This window comes from Camelina sativa, chromosome 7 (genome assembly GCF_030686135.1).
Source record: "Camelina sativa cultivar CO46 ecotype springtype chromosome 7, ASM3068613v1".
In the NCBI taxonomy this organism is placed as follows: Eukaryota; Viridiplantae; Streptophyta; class Magnoliopsida; order Brassicales; family Brassicaceae; genus Camelina; species Camelina sativa.
The window spans coordinates 19845041-19859294 of record NC_141886.1 but is presented as its reverse complement, the minus strand read 5'-3'; the positions used below and the strand labels follow the sequence as shown (position 1 = coordinate 19859294).

The window sequence follows — 14254 nt, the reverse complement described above, 5'->3', positions numbered from 1 at the left end:
GAGACAATTTTAGCAACAAAACTTCATAATGGTCATATAGCAGAACTTAATATTTCATATCAAAGATGGACAATCAAAACAACTTTACTAAAAAAGCCAACAAGTATTTCTCTCCCATTCGTAAACGAGTCTTTGAGCTATTATTTGAGTTTGTACCAAGCTCCCTGATGAACAAATGGAAACAAAGGAAGTACAATACTGAAAAATAGCTTGAAAACAGACATATGCATCCATCAATCCAGAGAGCATAACGCATCTTCCTGCACCAGACAAAACAAACAGGTCGAAAACTGAGTTTCAACTTCTCACACAGCAGCTAATTCTAGTTGTGCCTACAGGAGACATTAATGAAGCTGAAACTGTAAATAGATAAGAGGAAAGCACTGCAGATTTCAAGCACATATGTTTAGTAAGAGAGGCGTATAGACTCATCAGATGTACAATATATACTTTGCTCCAGGTAACTATGAAAGTTAAACAAAGATTTGCTACATAATAGAAACTATCAACCAACCCATCATCAATACAGCTTAGACCCACAATTCGAAAGCTAGTGTAAACACTAATAGTTCAACCCATTGCTAACAACATAAAAAGTATAATCATATATCAACCAACACACAATCCTCTATTGACAGAGACAAAACTGTCGATAAGTACCAAGTAAGACCACAAATTCTAAGAACAAATGTGAAGGAGAAAAGATGTACAAACTCGTCACTATGCTGGTGATCCAAGGATTCGTTAAGTCATATATTAAACCAACACAAATTCCTCTACCAACCGAGAGACAAAAGCATATAAGAAACTCACCATTGTTTGATTAGTCTGAAGACGACGAAGAAGGAGGAGTGTAGTTGTCCTGAAGGAGATCATCATAAGGATCCCTTCGACCAGCAACCTGACTGATCTGAGGATCCCAACGAAGCTGAGCATTGTGACGCTCAAACGTCCAGAATCCATAAGGACGAATAGGTAACGCCCACATCTCCTTAATCTTCTTGCACCTCTCATGCATCTCATATATGTGTTCCCTTGCTTTCCTGTCTCTATCCTCCGGATTCTCCATTAACCTTAGCACCAAATTCTCCGCAAATTCCATTATGAAACCCATCTCTCTCTCACTGCAAAACTCAAAACACAGACCACTCACTCGCAATCGATTTCACCCCAATGTTAGGTTTTTTAAAAAATCAAATCCATAAATTAGGCTCTGTGACCTAAAATTACAAAAACCCATCTCGTTTCTATAATCAATGCTACTCAAAATCATACTACACACAATTCAATTTCACCCAGAAATTAGGGTTCCTATCAAATCAACGCAATTGATTTCCACAAATTGGGTTCTCTGACCTAAACATCACGGTACACTTCGGTTCCCATCTAGATCTAGGTTAAGGTTCTAGTTACATTACAGCAATTAGGGTCTCTTTTATATCATTCCTCCTGAGAGACGAGGATCGACACAAACCTAAGACTAAAGATCTACTTAAAGATCGATACTAAAACCATTTTGAGAATGAAATGGAACGTACCTTGAGATACGAAAACCAAAGGATGAAGATCGCTGAAGCTTTTTTTTGGCTTTGGGATGGTCAGAGAGTTTTTGATACAACGCAGCGCAGGGCGAGTGAATGAAGAAGAAGAAGAAGAAAACAGAAAATCTGATAGAGAAACAGAAACTGCGTGTTGTTTGCTAATTGGAATGAGGGAAACAACAAGACGTTTTTTTCCGAAAACGCCATGCAGTTTTATGTGTCAAACCCCGAATTGTATATCTTTAGAGGTCCGTTTTGCTCCGTTGGTTATCACATATATTCGTTTCGATTTGATTTTTCAGAATCAAGAATCAACAAGTTTACGAAATCAAGGTAAAAAGTGAAAACACTAATGTGGAGTTATGGTTGATGTATTATTATTCTCCAATATTAATATTAATATATATATATATATATATTTTGATATTTTTACTTCGTTAATATTTACGAAAAAAAATAAAAGATTTTAAGTAATCTATTTTTATCGGGATGACCCGTAAAAAAATAAATCAAACCTAAAAATAATTAAAATAGTCGATTAAACGAGTAATTGAACAGAAAAGATGGCTCGCGAATTAGTAAATCCATTAAGGGTCTTTTAATTTTTGGTCTCAAAGTGTGTTCAAAAACACATTCTCCTTAACGAGTAATTGAACAGAAAAGATCGTTCACCTTTCATAGTCTGTATAATGTATGCAGTATGCTATACTCTCCATTTCTTTGTCGCAGGCCTCACGTACGTCTGGTGAGCGTTCAATCTCTTATCAGAAAATGCAATAATTAATGAAATCCCATAGGATTCGTAAAACATTAAAAAAAAAAATTCTACCTAAGTGGCCGCACTATATTTTTTACACAACATTTAATTTCTTTATATTCCCTACCTAAAAGGCCATAACTATATATATACACACAACATATATACGTATGTGTTTATGATTTGGACTAAAGCTGGCAATTCTAACCACTAGCAATAAATGGGCTGGGCCTCTTGTACCAACCCCCATCCTCTTCTTTTTTTCTACTTTGTTTTTTTCGTTCAAATTTCAATTTAAGTTGATACATTTATTTTGTGACCCCAAAGAGAAGGTAAATGGGCAGAAAGATCCAAATTTTTTTTGTTGATTGATTGCAACAGAAGCTACTTAATAAGTGAGTCAATTTTGGCAGATGATTTAAAAAATTTCTACCCACTGAACAGTAATTCTATTTTACTTTTTAGGCATTGACAAAATCAGTAAATACATTTTCACGATATTTAGTTAAATTAATGCAAAGCTTGTTGGTCCAAAATATATTTCTCTACATACTTCTTCAAGAAATCAAATTTTTATGAAAATGTGCCTATGTGGAGTCAATTTTTATGAATTTTTATAGTCACATAACGTTATTTGATTACCTTGAGCTAAATTCGCATAGATTAGATTCTCATAGGATGTTAAATAGTTATGCCAAATTTTGGAAATTATTTTTAGTCAAAAACTATATAACTATACTTTAAAAAAATCACCATATAGTATATTATACTCTTCTCACATTTTTAGTTTGTTATGTTTATTCCATGCTTACCACACGTGAATATTTGATACTTGTGTTCTAGTAATTCCATTACTTCCGTAGTTATGTTCATCATTGTTCCTTCCGCTGTGACTAGTTGGAAACATATATATGAGTTAAATTGAATATTTTTTTTTTTGTCAAATTGAATATTTCTTTATTTAACAATATTGCTTTATTCTTTTTATTTTTTCTCATTTACACTTTATTTAATTTATCAAAGACTATTTGATTAAAATGCTTTGCTGGTGGGTCTAAAGTTTTTTTCTTTTTTAAAAATCCCACTCCCTTAAAAAATTCCTCATTCTCTCCCACTAATACACTCTTCTATGTTCCTCCCTAATTTGCTTTTCTTGTCATACTAATCATGTTTTGTAACGATAACATGTTTTGAAGATATGGCATAAGCAACGTTCCTAGTAAATGTATGATGTTATGTTCATTTGGTTGTTAGTCCTGGTTTAGAAATCGCAAGGCGCTAGTCGGGCGGTCGGGGTGGGCCTAGCGCCTAACGAGAAAATCGAAGATTAAACGGGGATTAATCGAGGACTAGTTTTAAGGTTATTTTATTAAATTAATAATAAAATAAAAATATATAGTATTAAATATATGTATAATTATGTTTATGTTAAAATAAAATAGAAAACTATAGAATTGTCTTTAACATTATGGTAAACACATGAAACGTAATCTTAAATTTTTTTTTATGATTTTCATTAAAAGTTTGTACATTATTTATTATAAAGCATCATAAACTCTTAATTTAAATGTCTAAATAACAAAAAAAAATACATATTTGATTTATATTTGGCTTTAAAAATAATCATTATATACAAAATTAAGCGGAAAGTAATCGGATTAAACTGGTTATAATCAAATTAGACAAGTATAATTGGATAATCGATGCTAGACGAAGATTAGTCATTAATCGAGGCGGAGAGGTGGGCCTAACGATTTTGCGATGCGTAATCGGTGCTAGGCGGAGATTTAAAAAACAGGGGTTGTTAGTAGTCTACAAATTTCGTCGAAATATACAATCTTTTAAGATTTCATAATGTTATACGAAAGAAACTTTATATTAACAAAATCTTGTTTTCTTGGTTCCCTTATTTAGTGGTAAAAGTATATATGCAATAGTGATTTGAAAGCAAATTGTAAACCAATGATGATGGGCCCGTGAAATAAAACATTTGTGTTTGTCAGCTAATATCGTGGTTGTGGAGACAATAACATAACGTATAAAAGAGGGTCCACGATCATTTATTTAAAAATCAGAAATTAAGCTTTCTGTTAATCCATATCTGATTTGCAGTGAGGTTTTCCCGGTCTGTCTAATTGAATTTACGAAAAAGGAAAAAAGCACGAATTACATGAAGAAAAAGAAAGCTAAAATAGATCGCACACCCCATGATGCTTTGTCACCCATTAACCTTAAAATTTTATTACATAATCACTACTTTTATTAATTATTAACTGTTGCCTGCTGCTGGTATGAGTATCGACAATATTTATTTTTAAGATACAAACTTTACCTTGAAAGCTAAATCTGAATTATCAAGACACGTTCATTTGTCTATAAAATCATTGTCGTGCGGATTTAGTATTTACAAACCCTTCGAATTAGGTGTGGTCAAAATATTCCTAATGAGTAGTCTCTTACCGCAAATTTATTGCTTCAAATTACTAACCATATTGTACAATAGTGGAGCTTTTAGCACTTTTACGTGAATAAAATGAGAGTCACATTTTAACAAAATAGCCGATAATGTGAAATTAGCGATAGTACTGTCAGAAATTACCTTAGCTAGGAGCTCGCTTACTTCAGTTTATAGCTAACTCGCTTCCTCTTTTACTCTTACCGCACGTTTTTACTATTTAAACTTGTTATTTAGTTTTTAACTTTTTATCTCCTTATAGATTTTAGTAAGTTTCCTTTTATAACATTTTCCATTTATAGATATTTTCCAAATCTGAAAATTTTCTTGTATAGTTTGACTAACCTTTACTTTTTTTACTAACCCCCAAATTCTTACTAACATTAGGTTTTGAACCCACACTACGCGTTGGTTTATTTGATATATTTTGATAAAAATTATATATGATTGATTACGGTAATAAAATATTATCTCATAAAAAAAATTAAAATTAGTACTAAGGAAAAAAAATTAAATTTCAGATACACAATTTTTTAAAATATAAAAATCAGTTGTGTTATAAAATCAAACCTGATAAAAAAATCATAAATTTAACTTGACGTCTAGGCGAGGCAAATCAAACTGATGACCTCACATATCCTAAACCATTTTCTTTGACCACCAGAAAAACGAAACAATTTTATAATCATGAATTTAACTCGTTTTCATATTTAATTGATCGTTACCACCTATGTTTTCGTGTTTTTTATTCAATATTTTCTTATTCTTCATATTCTTTCCTGTCATTTTCATTGTCAAATTTTGTGTTAATTGTCATCGTAACTTTTATCGTTTGGTTCTTCATTATACTCTTTTTCTTCTTCTTCCTTGTTAACTTCTTCACATTCTTCTACTGAAAAACATTTTTTTAGACTACCACACAACTTGTTAACTCATCAAACTCCAAAAACAAAATCATTTCTTTTCTCATAAAAATTTGTGAAATTCATGATTACCAGCATAGTCAACACATGCACCCAATTATTGACAATTTTATCCATATACTTATTTGGTTTTAGATCCACGCGTTTAGAAACTTCTCAAACCAAAATCCTTACTTGGTTTATAATTTTTAAAAACATAATAAAATATACTAATAATTATTTATTTAATATGAATCATATGATATATAGAAATATGAGTACACTATAAAAACTTATTAATTATAAATAAATAATATTAATTATATTATATCATCAAATAATATCAACCGTATCATATTATCAAATAATCGTAACCATATATAACAGTAACCGCTTGAACTGTAACTTTATTTAAACGTAACCGTTTGTTAAACGGTTCTGGTTAAGGTTACAAAAATTTCTAACCATAACCAATGGTTAATAAACCTTAACCGTGACAACCGTAACCCTGGTCATGCCTATGTATAGCTAATAAAACATGTGTGTTTGTCGTCCATCTTTCTTCTTTAAACCTCAAAATTTGAATCAAACATCAAATTAAGGTCTTGCGATGTCAATCCTTCTTCCTTAGACCCAAAAATAAAAAATTAATGAAAGAATATCAACTCATCTATAAAATCATACACAAAAATATGTTTTACAGCTCATAAGAAATAAAAAGCACAAATATAGATAAATAAAATAATTTATGTTTTGCATCAATATTTATAATATTTTAAACTTTTAAAATTTAAAACTTATAATATTTAAAAACTTTTTAAAAGCTAAGAACTTTTAAAAGTTTCAATATTTATAATATTTAAACTTTTAAAATTTTTAAATATTATAATATTTTTTTGAAACTGTTTAAAGTTTTAATTTGATCAAATAAAAAACCAGATCAAACCAAATAAAATTTTTAAACTTGGACGCCTGAAAAATCAAACTTTCCTGCTCATTCGTTGTTGGAAGCATATTAATCTTATTTATACTGGTTCTGAACCATTGTCTAAAAAATTTCTAGCCGATGTGGGATATTGTGCTTAGTTCTTTGATTTCCATAAATTTAAAAAATTTCTTTTTCTAAAAAATTCTGTAAATTTAAAAAATGTTAATGAATGACATGTCAGATCATGATAGGTTGTTTAAAATAATTCTTAATATAGAAAATTCTGGAAATTGTATAAAATGTTAATAAGTGATATGTCAAATTTCTATTGGTTGTTTAAAATCCTATGTGGACGGTCTTAGGAGCTTATAGCTCCTACTTTTTATTAGTATAGATTATAGTTTTTGTTTTATTTTATTGACATCTAGATTGAATAACAATTCAGAAAAAAATGAGAATATGTGGTTGTTATTGGATTCTTATTTATAAAAAATTTTGAATACTTCAATAAAATCATCAAAAGTGATAAGTGAAAGATTGTTAAAGATTACTAGAGAGTATTCTATAGTTTTGTTGGTTAGTTTTCTAAAATCTTGTAAAACACTTCAAACAATTTATATATTTTCGTGATATTTTCTATTACTTTATTTTGTAAAGAAAGTGTATAAAATCATGAACCAATAACATAATAAATGAATTCATTAACAATCTTACATTTTTTTGTTTTAATTGAATAACACAAAACTTTTAATAACTTTATAAAAGTTTGAATCCAATAACCCAAATTTGTTAAGATTTTAAATATTATTTTACAAATCACAAACTAATAACACTAAACTTTAGCAGAGTTTAACAAAATATTGAATCTATTAATAATAGATTCTACATAACATTTAAAATTTTTAAAACTCCATTCAAATCTCAAACCAATAATCACTACTAACATTTTTTCACAAAACTTACCATGGGCAGCACACATACCTAAGTAATCAACAGGAGACAAGTGAAAAAGGTTGTTCGTGAAAAATCTATATGGTATCAAACCTATACTAATTTTTTTTTTAAGACACATACAGCCATAACATACTTAATAAAAAGATCAATACGAGAAACTTGAAGACTACGTACCTCGCCCAGATACTTACTAAGTGAAAAAGCCAAAGAAAAGAGAAAAATTTCGAAGGTGTTTAAAGAAGGAGACACGAATAAAGGATCCACAAGTGTCATGGATCCACAAGAGTTTACAATTTTCTGAAAATGAATACTTTGCAAGGTCTCCCGCAGGTCAAAGAAGTATGCCTCCAAAGCTTGAACATCCGGGAACTTTCACAATTAAATGCCTCAGAGAAACACATGCGATCTTATGTAAAATGTGAGCACCATTGCCGTAAAACTTTCAAGGAGTTTGAAGATAGAAAATGATGGAACATGTTGCCGGAAATAGCAACCTCGATCATGAAAGTGTTGGAGTAATGGTTGTCAATATAATTGCTCAAGTCAATATAATTCCAAGTGACTTGAAATCCTAAAAAAAAAAGTCCATTCTTCGCAAATGGTCAAGAGCAATCATAAATGTTTAGAAGGGGACAATGAAAATGAGTTTATTATTATGAAGCAAGATGATTGAATTCAAATATGGTGTAGGGACGATATGCAAACCACGAGGGGAACCTAATGCGATGCAAGAAAAAGCTCAAAACACTCAAGATAAGGGTCAAAACTTCACCCTCCAAATATGAAAAAGGAATACCAAAACCAGAGACGAAATCAACAAAATCAGAATGTGAAGATAAAGAATAAAGGAGAGATCAGCTCCTTACGGCATTAGATTTCTCGACAAAAGTAAACACTAAATAATAATTTTTAACATGAAAAGTGAAAAAAAAGGCCGTTCATTTATAACTCCTCTTTACAGTCGATTTGGAATTACAAAAATTACTCAGCTCGATAGTCGATAGTAATATTTTTATCCTAATCTTTTCCACTAATAGCAAAAAAAAAAATGAACCAAGCTTCCGTTTTTTTACCTTCATCTCTCGCGTCGTTTTTTTTTTTTACTATTCAAAGCAGCCGTTACATTGCCGTTAACTCATTGGAAGCAAAACATTATCACCGTTACCATTACCGTCAATCTGAACGTTACCTTCACCACCTTCAACTTCATCAGGCCACCGTTCAACCGGGACACAGTCCATCTTATGCCGGAGCTTCCAATCCAAAGCTTGACAAGCGCGTGAGCAATAATTCACAACGCCACAAACCGAACACCTCCTAAACTCATGCTTCCTCGTCTCCGGCCGTCCACATCCAGCGTGTGAACACAACCTCAACCCATCTCCGGGATAATCTCCGCCGCGTACGGCGAACCACTCAGCCAAAAACTTATTCGCCGGATGCGTCTCCGGTGCCGGTACATTACACCCGAAATCGCTAAGCAAAGGACATCCTTGTCCATGGTTAGGAGCTGGAGGTGGCTGTGCTAAAGTGAGCCACGTTGGCCTATCTTGTACCCCGGAAGATAAAACGGCGGCGAGCTCACGTGCGTTGGCTTGAACGAGAAACCTACGACCTTCGGACACGTTTTGAGGAACACCATAACCATCTTGAAGACAGTGACCAAGCTCGCGCAACGCATCGACGTGTCCAAGAAAAGCCGCACGCGCACACAAAGCCACACCGGCCCTAAGATCTTTATCGTTCTTGGAACCACCGCTTCCGTTGAACTGAATCACGGCTAACGAATACAAAGCCGGCGCGTGAGAACTAATCGCGGCTTTAGCCATCAACGACGCGCCGTTTCCTCTGTTTTGTAAACAATAAAAGCGAATCTACAAGAAAATGGAAATAAATATCAAAACTTAACAATTTATTTTCACGATACTAAATAATTAAAGTTTTAGGGAACTAACCATTCCTAGAGTGTAAGAAGCTTCGAGACTTCCGGCGTCGACACACCGTTTTAAAAACCGGTGAGAATCTTCCGACCAGTTATGAGCTTTAACAGCAATAGCTTTAGGAGACAACTTCGACAACACGAGAGGGTTCATAGCTAATCCGTTTAATCTCTTACATCTGTAACGAAAAATAAAACACAAAATCCCAAATTAGAACTCTGTAACGCAAATAAACCAAACCGGTGAAAAAAGCAAAAAAAAAACCAAACCGGAGAAAGCTTACGTCATCAAAACGTTGATGAAATCAGCAGGACATCGTGAAAAAGAGCCAAGTTTACAGAGGATAGACACAACAAGATCGTCAGGGATTGAATCTAACAAATCTACACCGCCACCAACACCCACATCAACAACACTTTCCGGCGGGGGAGAAACAGAGGAAAGAACGACATCAACACATCGCCGGCGTTTTCTTCCCGGAGTTAAGTCGCCGGAGAAAGCTCTCTTCGTTGTTTTTGTAACGGGTAACATAATAATCTTATTTGTCTTTTTTTTTTTTGAGAGGAGGATTACACACAGAGACTCTTCTTATCTCTTCTCACTATCTTTTTTTTTTTTTAATCTCTTTGGCTTATAAATATACAAAGTGGTTGAGTTGTATCTCTCTCTCTCTGGTCTCCAAAGCGTACATACGTATGCGAAGTTGGAATTACGGTTATACCCTTGTACTTTTGTCTTTATTCCCCGGTCAAAACGTCGTTGACCCCAATACTCGCTTTTACGTAGCTTCAAGAATAAATATATTTTATTGTGAGGTTATATTTATACAAGAGAAATAAGAGGATCTTTTAATATTTATTTTATAAATAAATCAAAACAGTTACAAAAATGGACCAAAATTTGTTGAAACTAACTCCGGTTATTTTATTTTCTTTACCGTAGAAAATGCGTGTGAAACACGTGAGGGAAAGTGCGAGTAAAGGATTTATGTAACAAACTAGCTTAGGAAAGAACTGATGTATAGGGAACAAGAGAGAGAGAGGTCAAACGTAAAGAAAGAATCAGCAAAATTACTATATTTTACAACGGTTACTTCTTTTGATCTCTTTTTTTTTTTTTCTTTTTTTAATTAATACTTTGGTATTTTGCTTCTTTTTTTTTTCTTTTTTGTATAAAGGGGACAAAATTAAAAGTTTGCATTTGACTCAAAGAAAAAGTAAAGTTATCCTTTTTATTTCTTTTTTTAAAGTGTAAACTGCTTCCGAAACCAAAGAACAATTAAAACCAATTTATGATTTAAAAATGTCATTTTAATTTATTTATTTTTAACTTAGTCAATATATTTTTGAAAAATTAGCATGGGTTTAGTACCTAAAATCCTACATCGTAAATTAATTAAAATACATGATTTTAGGAAAAATAATAATATATATATCTAAGATATTTACCTATATATAGCTTAAAGGCATGATTTACTTTCTCAAATTAAGACAAAATAGTCAACAAACACACAAAATTATGATGGAAACCATTAAAATATACAAAGTGCTATAAATTAGTTAAAATATCTGATTTTTTTAGAAAGAAATATACAAAAGATAACCTCTGTATATCATAAAGACATGATTTACTTTCTCAAATTGGGACAAAATAGTCAAGAAAATACAAGATTAAGATGAGAAACATAACAAATACAAAAACCTATAAATTAGTTAAATTACATGATTTTAGAGAGAAATATACTAAATATATTTACCTATATATAGCATAAAGTCATGATTTACTTTCTACAATTAAGACAAAATAGTCAATAAAAAACAAGATTAAGATATGAGAGAAATATAACATACACAAATACAAAGCCATATAAATTAGTTAAAATACTTGGTTTTAGAAAGAAATATACTAAAGATATTATTTACCTATATAGCATAAAGTCATGATTTACTTTCTCAAACTGGGACCAAATAGTCAATAAAACACAAGATTAAGATGAGAATCATACATTCTTTTAGAAAGAAATATACAAAAAAAAATTCTACCTATATAGCATAAAGGCATGATGTACTTTTTCAAAATGGGACAATATGGTCAATAAAATACAAGATTAAGATAAGAAACATAAATATAAAACACTGTAAATCAAGATATAATGGTCAATGATATAGAAATTTTTTTTTTTGGACAAATAATATACAAGATTAAGATTAAAAAAAAACATAAGTTATATCAATATAGAAAAAGATTGGCGACCAATTGCCACTAACAAATACAACTGGATAAATGCGTTGAGAGTGAGAAATTTTAGAATGTTAAATAAATACACTTTTTAATTTATTTTCAAAATCGCATATTAAATTTATTCAAAAATTAGATAAATATTTTACATTGTTTGATAACAATAAATCACATGATAACACTTACTTCATAAACAATGGAAAACTAAAAAATAAATTGTAGGTATGAATGTATAATTTGATAGTAATAAAATCAGAATATTGCCATTCGGTTTAGATCAATCTCATTCATTGCCATCTAACAAATTTAAAGTCTGACAAATCACAAAATTGCCATTATTTAGTCGAGTTCAATATCATTCATTGCCATCTAACAAATTTTTAGTCTATTCTAACAAGTCACTGTATTGCCATTTAGTGTAGTTCAATCTCATTCATTGCCATGCCCATCAAACAAATTTGTAGTCTTATAATTTACAACCCCTTTCCCAAAGAAGTAAAAACCATCGAACCTATTTCCTATTAACTTGTCTTTGCTTTATTGGAAAAGTCATCCCACGCCTCTATTTATATTTCCCATCGTCTCTGTTTTTTCATTATATACCTTTATACTCTATGCATATAATGCTTTTAGTGCGTTTTAATGTCACCACTTCTTAACAGTATGTGAATAGCTTAACAGTAAACACTTGAAACATTATGCGATTGCCCATAGTTATTTCTATCTTTAATCTTAATAGTCAATACAAAAATTCAAGTACATCAAATCTAAACCGACTAAAAATTTCATATATGACATAGTATAAAATAAAAGTCGGAAAGTTGAAAAGACGTGTAATTGACAAGGCAATTAACTAATAATATACGTAATTAATAGTATAGATATAGTGATTATCAATAACAATGTAAAAAAAAAAATGGTTCTCAAGCAAAACAATTCGTCGGCGGGCGTTAGCTTGAAGGCCTGGTTAAGCTAAGCTGATTGACGTGAATCTCCACGACCCACAAGGACCAGTCATCTTTATGCCTCTTTGTACGTGTGGGACACACTTGTCTCCCCTCCCTCCCTCGGTTCTCTTTCACAAAATCCCATTTTAAATTATTTTCATCTTGTCACCAATCTCGTAAGTCGTAAGAATAACAAAGCCAATACGGTAACGCTCAAAATATTAGTATTAAGTTTCCAACAAATAAAAAAGGAACATCATCTTGTCACAAATCTCCTATGTAATATATCTAACAATGTCCTCTTAATGTAATATGAAGTGTTTTGCATTGGATTTGTCATTTGTGGGTCAGTTTCTGTTTTTTCTCGGTCCGCGATCAACGGGGAAAACATACAGTTGAAGGACAAACAAAAAGTTAAAAAGACGAGTTGGGGGAACAAAACCAATGAGAGAATGGTTTATACTTTATACACATACATTGTGGAACGTCTAATTTATATTTTGAAGCCGACGTGATTTGACATTAGTTTGTGCACAAACAGGATACGTCTCTAATAATATAAAGTTTATTTACGTATCAGTTGACCTTGAGACTTCGTTGTTACAAAGATTTATCCTTTTATCTGAATCTACACATTTCTAATGCTTTAGTTGTTAGTTACTTCTCTTTAAAGAAACAGCAAATCCATATTTTAATACTGTTTTCTCTTTGATTTTCACCTTTTATCAAAGATTTTATGATTTACACGTATTTTATAGTACTAAACTTTCAGTGATTTTAGATTATCTCCAATAATTTTCCCTATCTTTTCCTCTATAATAGAAGTGAGTTTTACTCTATTTTTAAAATAAAAATATAAGTGGGTTCCAACAAATTTGTTCTAAATATATGTGAATTATATGTCATTTTCTGGCACTATCTTATAGTATACTCATTACTACTATAGTTTTACAAATCATGTAATCTTCATATACTTGTAAATAATCTGACTACCCGTATATATCTGTATGGACGATAATAAGGCTATGGTTATTATCGTACATTTGAAAAAGAAATAAATTTTAGTAAATTTGTATCCATTATCTTTTTCTGGTCTTAAACATGATTTCATGTGATTATTCCCTCTGTTTGTTTTATGATTTTCTAGTTAATTGTTTTTATGTCATGTTTTTTTTATTCCCTCGTAATCCGTATATGTCATGTTTTATTATTCCTTCGGTTGGTTCCTCTTCTTAATAATTACATAAAGATTTTTTTTTTCAACTATTGGACCACAGCAGCCCGACCCATTAGCCTAATCCATATATTTACAGGGAACAGAACTCGATCTATGGTATAATAGTATCTTGTGAATTAAATATTTACATTTGGTCATTATACTAAGATTACTTCACAGTACAAATTCTTATTTTATTATTATATCAAAAAGTAGTAAATGTCACCTATTTTTGGAGGGGTGATTGGATGTATATAGATATACATTGTAGTAACTTGAGTATATAAGTAGTGTGAATTGCATCAAATTATCACATTATTTTTTTAAAAAGAAACATAATTCATAGTTTCATACTAGTGGACAGTACTATTTTATT

General features: G+C 31.1%; 2 protein-coding genes across 4 annotated transcripts; both read right to left on the bottom strand.

The window, feature by feature from the left end:
• Positions 1-7: 7 nt before the first annotated feature.
• LOC104701341 (uncharacterized) lies at positions 8-1680 on the bottom strand. 3 transcript variants are annotated; one of them, XM_087458909.1, is made up of 3 exons: positions 1539-1680; positions 814-1124; positions 8-332 (listed from the first exon to the last, which is right to left on the bottom strand). In XM_087458909.1, exon 2 carries the CDS (start codon positions 1112-1114, stop codon positions 824-826), a length of 291 nt encoding a protein of 96 aa, XP_087315035.1. In that variant the 5' UTR covers positions 1115-1124; positions 1539-1680; the 3' UTR covers positions 8-332; positions 814-823. The 3 variants fall into 3 exon arrangements, with proteins under 3 accessions (XP_087315035.1, XP_019083219.1, XP_087315036.1); XM_019227674.2 differs by having other exon boundaries at positions 8-260; positions 1539-1671; XM_087458910.1 differs by having other exon boundaries at positions 8-164; positions 1539-1671.
• Positions 1681-8459: 6779 nt separating this feature from the next.
• LOC104701339 (F-box protein At1g67340) lies at positions 8460-10273 on the bottom strand. Its single transcript, XM_010417007.3, has 3 exons — positions 9761-10273; positions 9493-9655; positions 8460-9411 (listed from the first exon to the last, which is right to left on the bottom strand). The coding sequence occupies exons 1-3, from the start codon at positions 10006-10008 to the stop codon at positions 8668-8670; spliced, it is 1155 nt and encodes a 384-aa protein (XP_010415309.2). The 5' UTR covers positions 10009-10273; the 3' UTR covers positions 8460-8667.
• Between the last annotated feature and the right edge of the window lie 3981 nt (positions 10274-14254).